Raw genomic sequence first — 20,172 nt, 5'->3', positions numbered from 1 at the left:
TACTGACAAATCCTGTAGGGGAAACATAATTTATTCATTTAATTTAACATACAGAAATCAAAAGGAGACAAAAAAACCATAGCTTTGTTTTGAATAAAATTTCATAGCTGACTGTTATTTACATAATGAATTCTCATTCATCAAGAGCTGTGATTTATATTATACATATGCATAGTAAAGCATAGTTATGCATTTCAAGGTGGAATGAAATGGTAAGATAACAAAAAGCAGGGAGTAGCTTTAAGGGATTCTTATAATGAACTCTGCAACGTTGCAAAACCTGTTATATGAGTTTTGACATGTCATTGACATAATTAAACTTTAAGTAAATCATGAATATGGTATAAGGGATTCCAAAACACGAGTCCACGTTTTTGCTATAATATGTATAATAATAAACAGTCCTCAATTAGTTAAAAGGTAGGCAAATTCACTCTGGTCTCACTATGCAAAGTTATTAGGCTTAAATACTGATGGGGAAAAATGTTTTAGCATCAGATTTAGTTGGAATATGACATACACATGGGATGAAACTAATGATTTCTCTATTGGCTCATTCTGAAAGTAAACAATCTGTTGTTTGCCAGTCTACTGAGATCAGTTAACTTTCCCCATCAACACTATACTACACATTTGCTGTCCATTTGTATTAGTGTCATTTCAACATACTGAAACTAAATTAGCCACTTTCCTGTTGGACTTCTCTTGATGCACTGACGATTCTTTAGCATTAACTAGATGGTGAAAAGCTCCAGGTATTTAAATTCCTGCATGTCGTACATACTAAATTGCATGACAGGTCAGTGAGGTCACAGGGTTAATTGATTTAAGGTTAATTTATTTAGTTCAGGTCATTAGTTCATTCATTTAATGCATATGACTCACACTCGTCTCCCTTGCAGGTTATGCGACATTCCACCAAGTAGTGGAAGAAGCAGAATTCAGATCCTTACTCCATTGAAAGTATCAGTCAAGCAGTTCAAAGTGTGATATTAAACACTTTAAAATTATAGCAGAAATGAAATAAAATGCATTCATAGCAATGTGGCTAAGTTTGGACATAAAAACTACTGGACGGTTACATTTAGGAGGACAATCATGGCTTGGGTTAAAATACACCCTGTCACAATGTAAAAGACATGTTAAAAGGCAAACTTCTTCCATCTGCAGCAAGCTTCTGTGACATTTTCTCGGTTGCCATGGTTACTTATGCCATAACACTGATGACAGCAAAGCACTTTTACCTGTGGTCTGCTAGTGAATCTACTGAATCAGACTGCCCTGTACGATGAAAAATAAAGGGGTGCCCTGCATTACAATACCTGTATGGAATTTCACTCTGCTTATCTTTTACACTGTTTTTTTTCTCTTCATTTCAGTAACAAAATATGAACACATCAGGTTTTTCTGTGTTGTCTCATGCAAAAAGTGATATCCTTAATCCCCTCTCTAAGTCTGATAAGTCATCAAAGTGAAAAAAAAATAAATTTGAACTAAAAACTGGATTTCTGCTCTAAAAATACACACATTTATTCTTATCTAGATAGAAAATCACACATTTTTACACTTAAATATAAAATTCAGAAAACCTACAAATGCAGGAAATAATGGTATGATGTACGCAATCGGTTGATGAAGGTGAAACCTGTTTTATATTGCTCACCTGCGGCAGCTTCCCTGCACAGGACTGCACGTCCACATCGTCAGGTTTCATTATAGTGTAAATGACCTGGAGCAATTCAGATCCTGGGATTTGAATGAGCACTGTATTCCAATCTATCGGAGGAAAGTTAATGATGCACGTAACTCTTTTTGGATTAAATAATGACTCCCAGTAAATGCATACAACAAATACATTTTATCCACAAGCAAACTTTGGTGTTTCTGTGTTTTTCTACAGCCCTAATCCTTGAGTACACACTAATGAGATATACTAATCATGTGAACTAGGGCTTAGAAGGAATACAAAGTCCCAGTCACCCCCTTTTTAAAACCAAGTCACAGTGCAAACACTGCCCTCATCTCTTTGTTGAAAATCTACAGTAACATCCTTTTTATTCAATAACTAAAATGATTGACAGTCCTTTCCATAGCTACTGACAACATAAAAGCCTGCCTGCCAGTAAATCGGCCAACACTGTTAATTCCTTGAAAAAACACAACAAACATCCCTCCACATTGCCCTTCTAAATGCCCGCTGTCCATCCCCCAGGATTTAAGCGGCCCTAATAACAAGCAAACCAAGGCCATGAGCCCTGCGATTATTCCATCCCTTAATTAGAATTCTCATTATTTACAGAGTGAAGGGAAAGACTCTGCAGTCACATTCACATCAAAGGCGTCATCTGAAGGCAAAGATGATAATTAGATAGTCTAATCTGTTCTCTGAAGTGTCTGTTCCAAATCAACATTTCTGGAGTGTTTGTTTTCTTTCCCCCTCTCCCTTTGCTTTGCTAAGAGACTGATCAATTAAAAAAGAATTCACTGGTGACTCATTTTCATTCTGCCATATGCAGCTCTTTTCCTTTGCTTCATTATAGCTGATGAATGTGATTTCTGTGCATTTCTCTTGCATTTGTTTTCAGAGAAGAGGCCTGAAAATAAATGAGCTTCTTTTGTGATTGTGTAAAAATTGATAAGTGTGTTTCAGGTGCATGCATAAAAGTTGTCCTTTAATTTGTTTCTTTGGTGCATTGCATCTTTTTTTTGTTTCCATGAGTATCAACAGATGGCACTGTTTCCCTGCTAAGTGACTTCAGCACTCTCACCACCGTCTCTCTTCTTTTTTCTCTCTCTATGTCTCTGCCTCTTTGTCTGTCTCATTCCCCTTTTCCCATTTACTTAAGCAGAATGAGGGCACCGGAGAATCATTAAGTGTAACCGCTACCTGAGATTAGTCAGAAGGGCTCAAATGAAGTGTCACTAATATGAGGATTACAACAGCAAAGCCACCTGAAGTCCTCCTGGATCTGCTTCTAAACATAGGGAAGAGAATGTGGTGCTAAGAGATGTGGGCAAAACAACATTTATAACACTTTTACAACACTGAGTAGGAGAGATAACACTTGGGACTATGTTTCTGCATAATCTTGTAATACAGTATCTGCACCTAGTATCAGAACTTCTCATAACAGGAAGGAAAAAAAATGGAAGGCCTACGTGATCACAGTTGTGTAATATAATGAGAATTCAGAGGGTATAATATAAAGATACAATGCCTCTAACTAAACAGGTTTCACTGTTGTAAAGGTTGACAAAAACCAGATGCGTATCTTAGCAGTCTGAAACCTATAACAAGCATGCAAAGCAAAGGCACAATATTAGGTTTGTAGAGCTATTACTTTTTCAGAGAAAAGTGTTTCATCACTTAAGACCAGTGTTTGCTGGTAGGAGGCCACTTGAAGAAGGCTGTTTCTCCCTTTTTGTCCAGTGCTTGTATTTTTCAGAGATTTTTATTTTTATTTTTATTTTTATTTGGGGGGGGGGAGGTTAAGTGATTCAGAAATACAAAGTGTTAGACACAAAGTCCACAGTTCAAATCTGCAATGCAAAACTAGGACAGGGGGTTCAAATACATGTGCTATTGTGAAAAATTGCACCAGTTTTTTAAAACATGCATCTTTCTAAGTAGCTTTTTCATTATTCCTTTTGCTAAATATAGCAATTCACATACAGAGGTCCGTGCTAAAATTTGGGGATGCAATGAATACGAATTGATATCCTCTACCTTTCTTCATTATTTCCATCCATCCATCCATCCATCCATCCATCCATCTGTCCGTCAGTCCATCCATTTTCTACCAATTATTTGGGCCGCAGGCAACAAACTAAAAAGAGCTGCCCATACCTCCCTCTCTCCAATTGCTGCCTCCAGCTCTTTTGTGAGGGTTACCAATGTGTTCACAAGCCAGCTGCTGAGGGTCAGACTGCCAAAGCCTCTGCCTTCCACTGCCACATCATACACAATGCGCCAGACCCCTATGACTTCATCTGCAATGGTGGGCCTACAGAAAGGCAGATACATGTGGCACCTACAGACCTGGCTCCAGGGCTGGGCTCTGGCATTCCTATCTTCTCCTTACTAAATTGGTTCCTTGTTCATTTTCTCAAATGTGTCTTTTGAAGGCCACTTAGTCTGCCCGTGGCCCGGGAAAAATTTGTCTTGATAGATCTTGACAGAGGCATGTTCTTCCAGAAACATTGCTACCAGGATGAGTCAGGCACTCAAGCTCCTACTGCCACAGTAACATGGTGATTCATGGAAAGATACTTAATGGTGTGTATGCAAAAAGTTTCCTTTGCTGTGAGAAATAATGAACATTTTGAACACACTTTCAGTTTCACATTCAAATAAAGGGATAAAGAAAAGCCTTTTCTGCAATTTTTTTTTATAGGCATGTAACAATCTATATGCATTAGCTTTGCAGTTATTGGCTCATTGCAGCAGGATTTTCAAAACCTCATAAAATTCAAAACTGCCTAATTATCTGCAATCTTTATTTTAAGAGTAAAGTCACTCAAAGGCGGTACACTGTCAGTAACAAAAGACTCTGCACTGTATATTAGATTAAATGATTTTTTTGTAAATCAGTTAAAGGCTGCAACAAACGCACAAATAATTGAAATTTATTCAAATGAACAATTAAAGCCAGCAGTGCAATTTCAGCTTTAGAACAGCACAAAGTAATGCCTTTCTCTGCTTCTGTCAACATTGGACACAGCTGTCTTGTTTGAATAACCTTATTGGAATTGTCAAAGTGCCCATGGGCTTGGTGTTTTAGTTTGAGCTCCACATGGTTTCCAGGTAATTGACCCGTACAGTGTGAGCAGAAAAGTTAAAGGTTCTGGCTGTGCAGAAAAGCCAAGGAGGGCCAACACACCATACATGTTCAATGAAATTCTTTCAGACAACAACTTGCGCACTGACAAAAATTTCCAGGTGAAATTTCCATGAGTACGTTCAGTTTCATTGCAGCAGTATTTAGAGGTAAACCTCTTAGAGTAATTGGATTACAGGTGGAATGAAGAAGACAGGCTCCTATCAAAGCCATTGTTAAGTAAAGGCTGGGGATGTTGGGGATGAATGCAGGTACCATTAAACCATTACTTGTTTAGTTAATGGGCAGCCTTCACCCTGAAATCTCTTTGAATCAATCAGTGAAAGTACTTTTCTCAGCCCCAGGAACATAAAATAAGCCTAAAACTAAATTCCTTTTCTTAAAGCATGAGATCTAGTCCTTGCTGTGCTACAAGAGGGAATGCTTTAGTGAGATGATCAATAAGGGTAGGCTGTATCAGTTCAAGCATATTTTAAAGAAAGAAACACAGAGGCTTGGGAATCAAAACTAACCGAACAGAATGTTTTATTTGCAAATGACATTAAAAGAGAATTTTTGATATCTGTACTCACACAACTGGCTATAGAGAGTCTGAATCCTCGGTTACTATAGTCCAAATAACAGAATATTGAGAGCTGAGCATTACTTTCAAGTAACTAAAGCTTTTCAGACCCAAGATTTAATCAAAACAAGCAAGGATTTCTGAATCATCATAGAAACAGGCTGTTGTCGTACTTTTATTTTTCTTTTATAGATCGTTACTGCCGTATGTATAAATGGGACAAAAGGAAAAAAGCCATTTAAAAATGCATAGTTTGTGTGGATCCAGATATAGTTGAGCATTACAGCGAAACACTGCTGGATACTCCTGCTGTAAGTGAAATCTTTTAACATTACCTCACAGTGAGAACATGCAGGCTGCAAGAACGTCAGCGTGGATCAAAGTCAGCAGATCTATGTCTCACAGTGCAGGGAGACTTCATCCCCTTAGTTTGTGCGGGTACCTTCACACAAACAGAATTTAGGATTGCCTATTCTTTTGCTCTTTCAATACTGTCTTTTCCATCAATCTGAGTGTAGAAAGTGTTCAAAGTGCTCATTGATTGGTTCTATCAAAGGGAATTCCTCACATAAGGGAACATAAATAATAGAAAGGTGTGCAATGCATGGGCGGAAGAAATGGGAACTTTCCTCTGTGTCCAATTATTGTTTTAGCTGACTTCAGCTAAGGCCAGGTTCACACAATCAAGATAACAAGGTGTTCAACGGGAAAAAAGCGACAGCTATGGCGCACAAAGGGAAACAGTCGCAGTAACAATAGACTGTAGACAACAATAGACTTTAGTTACAGCATATATGGATTTTTCCCCCCCTGCATATGGCTAAGGAGCTGAACAATTAATAAAATGATAGATTTCTGAGAATAAGCATTTATCACACTTGTTACAGTAAATTAAATTGTGAGAAGCATCAAAGAAATAATAAATAAGATGTAATTGATATTCTGCACATGTCTCACTTCCAAAAATAGACAGATTATCTTCTACTCTGGTCCCATGTAGTAAACCACAGCCATGAACACGAACAGCAATAAGTCAAATTTGCATAAAGTACATAATTTACATAAGCTATTGTACTGGCTTTTTAGTTGAAGTCACATTTTGTGCAATCTAAATAGGACCTTCTTTTGCTTACTTTGGGTTGTTGTGTTTATTTTAAATTGCAGGGACATTAGAAAGACTATCACAACATAAAACTCCAGAGCCATTATACAAACTCTAATTGGGCACTATAAGGCTTTCATAGCAGTTGTGCTATAACAAAGATAAACCTTACTTATAAAATGGGAATTAGCTATAAAGTAGGTGAAGTAAAAAGAAATCAAAAACTTTTCACCAGCATATTCTTTTACATTCAAGTCCACATATTCGAGTAGACCATGGCCTTGAATAGTTATAATCCACATATGTGATTGAGGTAAAGAAGACCTCTTGCCAGGCAACCAATTTTCAGTAAAGTGACGGAGTCTTTCTAGTTCTTATACTGCGCACACAAACAAAACACGTGAACATCATAACCTTGATTATATATTTGCTGCTCTGGTTTTAGTGATGATGCTTCAATGCAGAAATGACGCTAATACTTTGGTGAGAACTCTAACTGTCACTCAGCAGCCACTTAGGTAAGTACACCTATTGAATAGCACAATTATAGCTTAATTCTACAAATATCTAATTAGCCAAACACATGACAGCACCTCAGAGCTCCTAAAATTCAAACTGAGCATTAAAATTTGGAAAGAAAGGTGATTTAAGTGACATTTCAGAAACTGCTGATCTACTGGGATTTTCCCACACAGCAATGTCTAGGCTTTACAGAGAATGGCCCGAAAAAGATAAAGTATCCAGTGAACAGCAGTTCTCTTGTTGATGGCAGAGGTCAAAGGAGACTGGCCAGACTGCTCCAAGCTGCTAAGAAGCAGTAACTTAAATAACCACTTATTCCAACCAAGGTATGCAGAATAGTATCTCTGAATGCACGAACAGTCAAACCTCAGTCAGTCAGTCTTTCAGAGTTTCTGGTGTCGTGCAGCACCGGAAGACCAGACTGAGGCTACAATTAGTAAACGGCTCACTAAAAAACACAACACCAGAAGACTGCCTGGTATGAAGACTTTTAATTTTTGAAGGCAGAAGTGAGAAATTGAGAGTAAATACTAGGGTGAGAATTTGGTGTAAACAACAGGAAAGCATGGATTTATCCTGCTTTACATCAGGGGCTGAGGCTGCTGCTGCTGGTGTAATTGTCAGGGGGATATTTTATTGGCACACTTTGGGTACAATTAATTTAAACTCCACAGCCTTCCTGAGTGTTGGTGCAGACCATTTTCATATCTTTATGACCACAATGTACACATCTTCTGATGGATGATTCAAGCAGAATGAAAGACGTTACTAATGTTACTGGTTTCCTGAATATTACAATGAGCTCACTGCACTCAAATAGCCTCCACAGTCAACAGATCCAGCAGAGCACCTTTGGGATGTGATGGAATGGGAGATTTGCATGGATATGCAGCCAACAAAACTGCAGCAACCGTATGATATTATGTCAATATGGACCAAAATCTCAAAGGAATGTTTCCAGCACCTTGTTGAATCTGTTCTCTGGCAAGTTCTGAAGCTTGCACGTACTAGCGAGATACACTGTACCTAATAAAGTGTCTCGTGAATGTAAGTAATATTTATATGTAAAGGTATACTGTATATGTCAATTATAATTATTAGAATTATGTTAACATATGTGTCAATGTTTTTTACTGTATTTTTTCCAAATGTTGTTCTAAGAAGCAATCATTGAGCACTGATGTTATTCCACACAGAGATACTGTAAATCAGTGCATGTTATATGCAATCAATGCATGCAATAAAATGCATGTTAGAATAGTGTAATTAATGGAAGACCAAATCAATTTCATGTTTGTATTTCATGTATTGGTTTTAAGCGCTGTACTTTCTCATTTACATTATGCTGCCTTTTACTTTACTACAAACCGAAAATAACATTGATCTCATACATATTCCTGCCCTAATGTGGTTCACACACAAATGTGTTCATGTTCTCAAATCAACTTCCACTTTGTGAATAAGACACATTACAATGTCAAGTCCCGTAAATTCTACAAGCCATAACTTATGCATAGAAATAGCCATCTGGATTTTGAATTTTATTTATTTATTTTTTTGCAAACCAATGCTTTATAAATTAGGTCTCATGAGACGCCAACATTGCTTGGATGAGGAAAGACATGCATACACATGCAAATGTAAACATGCAGATGGATTGCACATGTGAAAGGATTAATCATTAATGATGCGATCAGGCTGTAGTTTCCTTTTTATTTGTGCATACCTGCTTTTTGACAGACTCACAACCTTGAGAAATTCTTTTTATAATTGCTTATTGCTGCTTACAGGAACAACACAGTCAGTCCTCAGATGAATAGATGAAAGTTGATGTTGACACTGTGCTTGGGTGTAATGGTGTGTCTGTCACGTTTTCTCATATGCGGCACATGCAACTTCACCCTTAGTTTGAGGATTAAAAGTTTGCAGAAGTAAACAAGTCAATGAGCTGAATAAACTGGTGTTCTAGAATGCAAAAATCAAATTTGTCATACTTTAAAGGAAAGCAAAACAAAAGAAAAAGCGAAAAAAAAAATAAAAGTTTGACTCACTCCAGTTGAGGAAATTCTGGTGCCAACACTGTCACCACATTTGCTAAAATTCTACATTGTTGTCAAGGAAACCAAATGACTTCAGCTCATAATCCTCAAGCTAGTGTGCCCCATTGTGTCATATCATGTCACTCTCCAGCAGCTCACATCCACATAGAGCAAAGTTTCTATTTAAAATGTAAGAGTGAGCAAACTACTGTTTATTTATCACATTCATTTATCTTTAAGGAGCAAGTCTGCACTATCAAAGTCCATCTTGATACAACTTTTTCCACTTGGGGACATCTTAATAACATCTGGAAAATTATCTAAGCTTACAGTTTTGAGACCCTATCTAATGCTCACTTGGACTGCACATTTTTGTGAATTTGCTCCAACTGTCACGGTCCTGGGTCTCCTGACCCAGCGTTTTTAGTTCCTTGTGGTGTTTGTATTATTGTACTTGTGTGAGTTATTCTATGGTTTCTAGTTTCGATCCCTTGCCCTTCATGTTTCTCTGTCTCCCTTCTGTTCTGTGTAGTCTGTGTCTGCATGTTTGAGTTCCCCTCTGTGTCTCTCGGTTCTTAGTCCTCTGCTTTATGGTTTATGTCTCTGTGTTTCTTAGTTGCTGTCTCCACTGTGTAAAGTTTGTGTCTCTGTGTTATACTTCCTGTTTTACTTTGATGGTCCGTGTCTTATGTGAATGCGTCCTGCTTTGCTTGTCTCGTCAGTCCTGATTTCTCCCAGCTGTGCCCTCCTTCTGTGTCTCATTCCCCTCGTTACTTCCCAGTGTATTTAAACCCTGTGTTTCTCTGAGTCAGTGTTGCGTCACCCCTCATGCTGTGTGGATCTCCCTGTGGGTTTAGTTGGCTTTTTACGACTTTCTCCTGCCAGTGAATAAAGCTGAGTTCTTTGTGTTTTTTGGTCCAACTCCTGCCTGCTGCACAGCGTTTCATGACAGTACGACTCGACCAGACATGGACCCAGCAGCACCCAACCCACCAGAAGAGCTGCGTCTGGACATAATTTACTCCGTGGAAAGACTCCTGCATCATGAGGGGGAGGGAATTTCGCCGTGCTGTGGAAACCAGACTACAGCGTTTAATCTCTGGTCTTCCTTGGCTACTCAGTGCGCTCCACCCACTCGAACAGGATTTAATCCGAAATGAGCTCCACCTTCATCCCCCAGCTGCTACTGCCCACCTGCCTGAAGGGCCGGACGTGGAGCTGCTTGGCCCGTCGGAGCCATCATCAAAAAAGAAGCCGCGTTCACGCCGCCGACATCCATCGCCACAGCCGGACCCCGAGTCCTCTGAGTTACCAGCTGTGGTAAAAGAAAGAGACAATAGTCAAGAGTTTCCTGGATTTGGGACTATTTATTCCGGAGCCGTTTGTTTTCACTCAGCTGCCCAGCCAGAAGCTCTAGCTGAGTCTCCTGTGTCCCCGCTAGCACAGTCGTTAACTCCACCACAAGCTCCGTTTTCACCCCTACCATCACTTCAGTCTCCCTCAGTTCAGTCTGCCACTCAGTTACCTCCTCAGTTGACCTTAGCTCAGTCGTCTACTTAACCACCAACTCCACTCTCACCACAACAGTCACTGCAGTCTCTAGTGCAGTCTCCTGCAGTCTCCAGTGTCCCCAGTGCAGTCTCCAGTGTCCCCAGTGCAGTCTCCAGTGTCCCCAGTGCAGTCTCCAGTGTCCCCAGTGCAGTCTCCAGTGTCCCCAGTGCAGCCTCCCTTAGCACAGTCATCCACTCAACCACCAGCACCACAACCGTCACTACTACCTCTAGTTCATTCCCCTGTGAAGTCATCAACTCCACCACCTACTCCACTCTCACCACCACCGTTACTACAGACATCAGTTCAGTCCCCTGTGCCAGTGCAGACGCTCTCGGTTCAGTCTCCCGTGCAGTCATCTACTTCACCACCATTAGCAGCTCAGGTCCCCGTGTGTCCAGCAGCTCAGCTCGCACCTGAACCTTTGGCCCAGTTCCCCGTAGCAGTGCAGTTTTCTAGCCAGCTTAACGTTGAGCCCGGGGTCCCAATTCTCTCTGGCTCTACATCAGCTCCTGCTGGAAGCTCGGATGAGCTCATCCAGCACTCCGCGGCTCCCGCGCCGCCATCTACCTCGTCCGCTGGGGGTTCCAGTGAGCCCAGCCAGCACCTCCTCGTCTCCGCTGGAGGGTCCAAGGGGCCTGTTCAGCCTCCTGCTGCTCCACCAGCGTCATCCACGACGCCGCCAGCTGCAGCCTCCGTGTCTCCACCCACACCGTCGCCTGGTCCAGCTTCAGCGTCATCAGCTTCAGCGTCGCCTGGTCCAGCGTCATCAGCTTCAGCGTCGCCTGGTCCAGCGTCATCAGCTTCAGCGTCGCCTGGTCCAGCGTCATCAGCTTCGGCGTCGCCTGGTCCAGCGTCATCAGCTTCGGCGTCGCCAGCCTCGTCTGGTCCGGCCTCCGCTTCGGCGTCGCCAGCCTCGTCTGGTCCGGCCTCCGCTTCGGCGTCGCCAGCCTCGTCTGGTCCGGCCTCCGGTCCGGCCTCCGCTTCGGCGTCGCCAGCCTCGTCTGGTCCGGCCTCGACTGGTCCTGTGCCCACCGAGACTCGGCCAGTACGCCTTGACGCTTAAGAGCCGCCGCCGCTTTCCATGCGGCCGGCCCCCTGAACTGCTCCGTCGTCTCCTTCGCCGCCCTGCCTTCCGCTGCGCTCCGACTGCTTCTGCCGCCGCCTGCCTCCCTGACTGCCCGCGGCTCCTCCCGCCCCCTGCCTTCCGCTGCCTTCCGCGCGGCCAGCCCCCTGAACTGCTCCGTCGTCTCCTTCGCCGCCGCCGTTGCCTTTCCTGTACGGTCGGCCTCCTGAACTGTTTCCCCGCCGCCGTTGCCGTCCGCATGGTCGGCCCCCTGAACTGCCCTGTGTTTGGGCTGTTTTCTTGGGCTCCGGTGTTTGCTGTGCTCTGCTTTTGTTTTCTGTTGCGAGCCCTCTGTCCTGGACCCCCGCCGCCCGCCCTGGGTTGTTTTCTGTTTGGTTTTGTTTTTCTGGTTTTGGGCTGTCTGGAGCCAGCCCTTACGGGGCCGGGGTACTGTCACGGTCCTGGGTCTCCTGACCCAGCGCTTTTAGTTCCTTGTGATGTTTGTATTATTGTACTTGTGTGAGTTATTCTATGGTTTCTAGTTTCGATCCCTTCATGTTTCTCTGTGTCCCCTCTGTTCTGTGTAGTCTGTGTCTGCATGTTTGAGTTCCCCTCTGTGTCTCTCGGTTCTTAGAGTCCTCTGCCTTATGGTTTATGTCTCTGTGTTTCTTAGTTGCTGTCTCCACTGTGTCAAGTTGCGTCTCTGTGTGATACTTCCTGTTTTACTTTGATGGTCCGTGTCTTATGTGAATGCGTCCTGCTTTGCTTGTCTCGTCAGTCCTGATTTCTCCCAGCTGTGCCCTCCTTCTGTGTCTCATTCCCCTCGTTACTTCCCAGTGTATTTAAACCCTGTGTTTCTCTGAGTCAGTGTTGCGTCGCCCCTCATGCTGTGTGGACCTCCCTGTGTCTCTCTGTGGGTTTAGTTTGCTTTGTACGGCTTTCTCCTGCCAGTGAATAAAGCTGAGTTCTTTGTGTTTAAACCTCGTGCCTGAGTGCCTGCATTTTGGGTCCAACTCCCGCCTGCCGCACAGCGTTTCATGACACCAACATAAGGTTTAAATAACGTTTATTCCTCACAGCTTATCCTTGCACTATGCACTTGCAACACTACTGCTTCATTTATGGCTCATTGGCTCGTTATTAAGTGCCCAAACAATCAGCATCTCTGGCTCATCCCACCAGAACACTTGAACAAATGTCATGTTGATTCATGTAATGGATACACTGCTAACGTTGCAGGATCATGCTACTAATATACAAGACAGATACAAGCTGAAACTTTTCAGGAGACATTAAATGTTTTTCATTTATCTTCAACCTTACATTCTGCTCATATTTCATGCCTTCACAGTAAAGTCTGGGAAAATTTTGGATCTGGGACAAGAATTCCCTTATAATAAAAGTCTATATGAAATTTTGAAATGCAGATTAAAAATGTATAAATGGCCTATGTGCAATCAATGAATGGATGATTAACTATTAAGTCATTTTACAGAGACAAAGGGGAGTATTTATTTTGTTTACTAGTATAATCCCATCCCCCAGCTTATCTTAGAAAAAATGTGGTTAAATTTTGTATTATATAGCCATATTGCAGGTGACTAAATAATATATGGTGGAAAACTTGTGTATTTCAAGATCACCTCTCACCTCTGCATGACCTCTGCTCCTTTTGTACTCCATGTACGATCAGTCTGATGGCACCATTCACATAGAATTTGGTATGTTCTACGCTGCTAGGCTGCGCAGCTGACCAAATTTTGCATTGTGCTAGTGTTCTCTCGGTCCTATCTCATGTTCAGGTATTATGTCACCCGCTTGTGGTCTTTATGTGTACTTTATCTGTCCAGTCCCAGTCCAGTTCATGTCTGTTGGTTGCAAAAAACGTATATCATGGTGTGCATGTGTTTGTGCAGTGACAAACTTTTTATATCTGACGCAAGCCACAGGAAATAATGGGTTTCAAAGTGCAGTGATGCCCTTGTTACACTGTATGTGAAGGGCCCTTACTATTTCACAGTTCTGAGGTTCCCTCATGGTCCCTTAAGGAGCAGCAGGTGCCTGTCTCTGCACAAACCTGGGCAAATGCAGTGAGAACTCTGTCTACTATCTCATTAAAAAATACACACAGGCATGGTAGTGTCACAGTTTCAAAATTCCCCCAAATCACCATTTGCCTTGGTTTAAGGCACATCAATAAGTCAAAAAAAAATAATTCAAGCACATGTACAACTGTATGTTAATTCATTTTAGAAGTTTAAAATATTTGAAGTTTTGTTTAGTTTAGTTTTTTTTGGAAGGTTATTACACTTAAAATAAATAATAATACAATTTGACCTGAAAAGTATGTAAGGATTAAATAAAAAATAAACCTAAAAATGTAACAGTAACCCATCAGAAGAACTACACTTTTTGTGCAAGGAGGAACAGGATGAGCACTGCCAGAGTCATACAAAATGACCTCCGGCAGGCCACTGCTGTGAATGTCTCTGACCAAATAATCAGAAACACACTTCATGTGGGTGGCTTGAGGGCCTGGTGTCTTCTAATGGGACTTTTGCTTCTTGCCTGATTGGCATTTGCCAAAGAATACCAGAATTGGCTTCTTCACCCCTGGTGTCCTGTGCTTTTTACAAAGAGACGAGGTTCACCCTGAACATGTGACAGACGTGAACGTGTCTGGAGAAGCTGTAGAGATCATTATGTTGCCTGTACCATCATTCAGCATGACCGGTTTGGGTCAGTGATGGTCTGGGAAGGCATATCCCTGGAGGGACGCACAGACCTCTATAGGCTATGCAACAGCACCCTGACTGCCTTGGGTTCTGCAGACCCTGTAGTGGGTTATAGGTTCCTCCTGGTGCATAACAATGCCTCATGTGGCAAAAGTACGCAGGAAGTTCCTGAAGTCTGAAGAAACTGAAAGCATCGACTGTTCCACATGCTCTCCTGCACTAAATCCAACAGAAGACCTCTGGGACATTATGTTTCGATTCATCTGATGACCCCACATTGCACGTCAGACTGTCCAGTGATGCCCTGATCCAGACCTGGGAGGAGATCCCCAGGACACCATCTGCCCTCTCAATAGGAACATATCGCGACAATGTCAAGCATGCATATAAACATGTGATGGCCATACAAACTACTGGTGAAATGGACTAGCCTGCTGCATCATTTTTCACTTTGTCCTTTTTGCAGGAGAACTGAAAAAATCTTTGGAGGTTCTTTACAGGATTCTTTTGGTCCTGCGATTTTGGCCTTTTAATGTCCCTAGTAGTAGATTATTAAGATTAAGATTCCAGATTCTCCCCCTGCTGTAAACTAAGTGTGCGAATGTCGTGTTTTATGTTTCAACTTTGATTTTGACATTGCCTCAAAATGTTGCTGTCATTATTTTTTAAGACTAAATTTATAGTTGCAGTTGCTATGACAAAGTAATTCCTTGTTGATCTCATAACTCCATAGCAATCATGCAAGGTCTGAAGGGGCCTTCAGAGATGAACATGAAAACAATTTCTCTATGAGTAATGTTCTTCCATCTACAGTATCAATTTTTAATGAAGCAAGTAGGAGATGTTAAGCTTAGACGCCAGTATTTGACGCGTTTATCCCACGACAAAGTGGAACAAAGTGCGATCTAATCAGATTGTATCCTCACTCACTTACTGCCCCTACATCATATTACATTCTTCAGATGTTCTTCCACATTTTATGGATATTGCCAGTGGATAGCTAACCTAATGCGTACTGCCTCTAAAGCTATGATGGTTTACAAAGCTACACTGAGAATTTATGTTTGAATAGTCGGCAGAAGTGTAACAAATCTTTGCTTTTCCATGTGTGACAGCTTAAGGGGCACAATCATTATCTGCAACGTTCCCTTTAACTGACAAAGAATCTGTAGCTGCCCTGAGTATAATGGAAATCAGTTTTAGGAGCAAGGATAATGGTGGGGTGCTGCCTGATGGAAAATAAATAAATAAATTCCAAGTTCATCATGCAAATTCATCCTCCCAACCGTGGCACATTCTTCAAACAGACACCTCCTCTGGAGAGAGGGAGACACAGTCTGATAAAGAGACAAATGAGCTAGTGATCTCCATACCAACCTCCTTCCTAGTGTGCTCTTTCCTCCTTGTGTGTACAAGTAAGTGTGTGTGTACGTGTGAGTGAGCGAGTGACAGAGGGGAGGTGTGGGAGATGGCGGCTTCAATGACCTTTGCGGTAATGACAAGCATGTCCAGGAACAAGACTGTGCATGTGGGTTTTATTTACTCTAAGTGATTACTGATTGCTGCTGTATAGGAAGGCAGGCTCATAAAAACTCGCACCTCTTCAAGAATCCCTCTGCCTCTATCCCGTGTCACTCCAGCAGGAACCCTAATTATATAATTGCACAATAATTATACATAATTATATGATGGTATACAGTACAATAGAACAGATTCTGTTATTGTGAACCAAATCTTTTGCGTCAGTAACAAGAAGATATTTATCTTGGGCTGCAATTAGCAGTTATTTTTCATTATCAATCTAAAGATTGATTATTTCTTCAATTAAATTATTATTCATTTAGTCTATAAAATAATCTAAAGGTAATCAAGATCAAGAAAAACAATACTCTTATTTTGCCATCCATCCATCCATCCATCCATCCATCCATCCATCCATCCATCCATCCATCCCACTGAATAGATGGTTGGATTTCTGTCTAACATGCTTCCTCCTTTCCTTTCCTTGTCTTTCCTTCCCTCTCTTCTCTCCTCTTCTCCTCAGATAATGTATTCAGATATTCCAACAAGGTGATAACAAAATTGCCTGACATTTCCAGATTTATTGCTGTATTTTCTTATTATCGCCAAAGAAATACACAGAGATTCTGTCCCATAAATCATATTGAGAGAGCACTGCAGACACTATTGTGTTTAGCCCATTGCCACCATTTTTTGGATTAGAAATAAATTGCTGGCTCATTTTCGCAAATGGAAACGAAAACCCACTGCTGGAGCCACAGCGTGACTTTCTCAACAAAGTGTTTATCAATGGATGGATTTCTTGAGTGTTGCTGCTACGTGAGGATCAATTACTATTAGCCCTTACTGGTTTTGACAATGGACTTAGATGCTCCTGCTTCTCGTAATATTTGTTTCCTCTCTTCTATGTCCCTGGAATTTCTCAAGTGGCTTGTGCTAGTGTTAGATTAGAATAAGATCAATTCTTGAAAGAAAACTGCACTAATGAAATTTAAAAGAATTTATGCACATGTGCTATGACAAGTGGTGACAGACATTCATGATTTATGGTCCAAGTCTTGCAATTTTCAAAGCCATATAGCTGATGTTTTATATAGGAGCCTCTTTCCCTCTACCCATTGAGGATGCATAATAATACACTGTGCACAATAAAAAACATGAATATGTTTTTAAGGTGCCACTAGATTTTTAATTATCATTATTTCACTGACACTACTTTCTTTGATAACACAGTTGTGCAGATTCAGCTCTTGTTGTAGTTATTTTGTACAGTATGATAATGATAACATTGCTCTAGCAGAGACCTCACATGCTATATACAAGGTGTCATTCTTGGTGTTAGAAAACAGATTTAGACTCGATTGGGCTGTGACCTTTCCCAGCACTGCTGAGGGCAAAGGATCTGACACAGTCTTTTTTAATATTTATGGGCTTTTTGATGCCACACAAGGTCGAAGCAGATGTTCTTCCTACACTTCCTAGATAGTTCAAACCTTTGAATCTGCGAAGATGTTTTTCTGTTTAGAAATCACTTTTTCATGCTCAAAGTCAGCACATCAATGGGAAGGGTACTGAAGGGTACTGGGTTTTAGGCAGTCTACTTTCAACTCAGGGGACAAGAATGTTGGCTCTAAGTTTAGGATCTGCCTGTCTGGTTGCTTTCCTATCAGCAGCTTACATTTTTATATTACCATTTCTGTAAGGTTAAAAGCTTTTGTGCTTTTTCGACCGTGGGCTTAATGATAGACCAATGATACTTCCTCAGTTTTATCTTTGTTGGAAGCGCTACTAAAACGAATCCTCAAAGTGAGGCATTTCAGTGACATAGCTCTCTGCTAAGAGATGAAATTACCCTTGTTTTTGTTACAATTTATGAACAGCTGTTAAACAGTTATTTTGGCAATTAATATACCTGTTTACCACTGCACACGCTCACATCACAACAGTTGCTGGATGAGAGATTTATAACCACAGTGACAACTCTGTAAGGAAGAATAGTGCAAGATGACTGTATACTCACTATATGTATGAATTATTTTTCACACTGCAGGCAGTCATAAATTTAGCATATAAAATTATAAGGTATTTCACAATTGCTTGAGTTGTTGCAGTGAGTCAACAAATGGTTCTAATAGAAATATCAAATGAAACATTCTTGTCATTTGTAAAGCCATACCAGGGGTTTGATGTGTCCACATATAACAACATTCATAGAAATAAACATATGAACATACATTTTCTCAGCTGTCTAAAGCAGTGCTTCTTATGCAGCTACAGTAGCTATCAAGCCATGATATTACCTCAAGGAGCACTTGAATGAGTCCCACAGTAAACATAACTAGCTTAAGTTTTAAATGTATTCTGTCAAACAAGGCTACGGTTCAGGGACTCGAGTACATACCCTGCCTTTACTGAACAGCATCAAGGTAACACTGCCGAAGGGAATGGTTTTTAAAGTTTCTCAGGTAATTTATTTCAGATTCTTTTTTTCAGGATCAGTGTCTAGAAATGTGACACTTTTATTTAATTTCACTTCAAACTATGAGGTATGGTGGCACTTTTCCATGGTGCTCTTTCTGATTGATTTGACAGATTTAGCCAGTGGTGGGTGAGTTTCATGTAATGCTACATTATATGGACAAATGTAGATCTTTTCACAGCAAACACCACTCTCACTGCCACAGATATATAAAGTCAGGCAACTGGATGCAGTTTGCCTTTACAGTACAAACAGAGTCATTGTAATGACCGCACTGAATTTGAGAGTGGTACTGTAATAGGATGCCACAGTTACAATAAGTAAGTTTGTGATATTTCTTCCCTTATAGATATTCCATAAAATATTACTGCAAAGCGGAAGCTTTTAGGAACCACAGCAACTCAGCCACAAAACGGTGACGTGATGAGGCACACAGTGCATTAAAGTTGCCAACACTCTGCTGACTCAATAACTGCAAAGTTTCATACATCCTCTGGCGGTAACATCAAACAAAAACTGTGTTACGGGAGCTTCAATGCATGGGTTTCCATGGCCGAGGAGCTTCTGTAGATGACCCAGTATTTTAGTCAACAAACTGCATAACACACACTTAACATAAAACTTAAATTCCTCCCTATAAAGTTTTTTTTTATATCAAGGTTTCAACAACTGAAAACAAGTACTCCATTATTTATTATAATTTCAATAAATAATTGCATATTTTATGTTCTGGCTTTGACTTTCGTTCAATCATAAAAAAATAATAATTGTGAATTAATAAAAAAGTTTTTTAAGACAAAAACCCCAAAATGTAATTCTCAGTTAATGCTCTACTAAATACGGTGTAGTGTTTTACAGAACCACATAATCCAGAAAATAAGGTGTAAGAAACTTAGCGCCTGCATGCATTTGCTCTACATGGTTTGTTTGTAGTAATTTCACAGCAAACACCACTCTCATTAAATGTTTTTTTTTTCTATTAAGCTTGCAGCTGGGTTTCATATGCCTGAACAAACACAACCATATCCCAACCATCCATCTACACAAAACGGTGTGGCCTAAATGTTTTTTTTTTCTTTTTGCTGAAAGATAAAATGTAACATCTGTTTCAGCAGCTAAAGGAATTCATTGTGTCCACATCCATAGCAGACTCTGACATAGTTTAGTTGCCACAGGTTGCAACCTAATGGCAAGGTGCCATGGCAAATTAATTCAAACTAGTTTATTTTGTCTTTTTTTAGACCATGTGGTAGCAAAGCTGGTTAGTCAATATTTCATTCTCATGTTGCTGCAGTAGTTTAAATCCAGCAGTCTAGTAACTACTGAATATAACAGGATGGACTTTTCTAATCTCCCCCAGTTCTATGAAAAGAAAAGAAAAGAAGATTACTATTCTCTAACTTTGGAATAATGAGTGATAACACTACAAACAAATATGCTTACAGGGGAAAAGGCTAGCTTAGCTTTCCAACATTTCCATGTTTAAGGGGTACGTGTTTTACTATTTTTTGGCATTTGATGAAAGACAATCAGATAAGACTTTCTCTCCAAAAACAATAACATCCCGTAAAACGTCCATTACCCATCTGTCTTCTTAGGCTTAACCAGTTCAGGGTTATGGAGATGGAGGGTGGTGGTATGGTAAGTCCAGAATAAGTGTGGCAGACCCTGGGCAGGTCGCCATTCTCAGAGCTAACACCGTGAGAAAGACAACCATTCATGCTCAGATTTACCTCTATTTCCAATTTTGAACCAGT

General features: G+C 40.8%; 1 protein-coding gene across 1 annotated transcript in view; it reads right to left on the bottom strand.

Moving 5' to 3' along the window:
- LOC121815373 (POU domain, class 4, transcription factor 1-like) overlaps positions 1–10,868 on the bottom strand; it is a 53,679-nt gene extending 42,811 nt beyond the window's left edge. Inside the window, exons 1-2 of the mRNA XM_042226093.1 lie at positions 10,643–10,868; positions 10,258–10,378 (exon numbers count right to left, since the gene is read on the bottom strand). Of these exons, the coding sequence (XP_042082027.1) occupies positions 10,258–10,378; positions 10,643–10,868 (347 nt within the window). The remainder of the gene's footprint in view (positions 1–10,257; positions 10,379–10,642) is intronic.
- Positions 10,869–20,172: the final 9,304 nt, after the last annotated feature.

The sequence above is a fragment of the Haplochromis burtoni genome, unplaced genomic scaffold, assembly GCF_018398535.1.
Source record: "Haplochromis burtoni strain Fernald_Lab_line unplaced genomic scaffold, NCSU_Asbu1 Contig_195, whole genome shotgun sequence".
In the NCBI taxonomy this organism is placed as follows: Eukaryota; Metazoa; Chordata; class Actinopteri; order Cichliformes; family Cichlidae; genus Haplochromis; species Haplochromis burtoni.
This window is presented reverse-complemented; position numbering and strand designations above follow the sequence as displayed.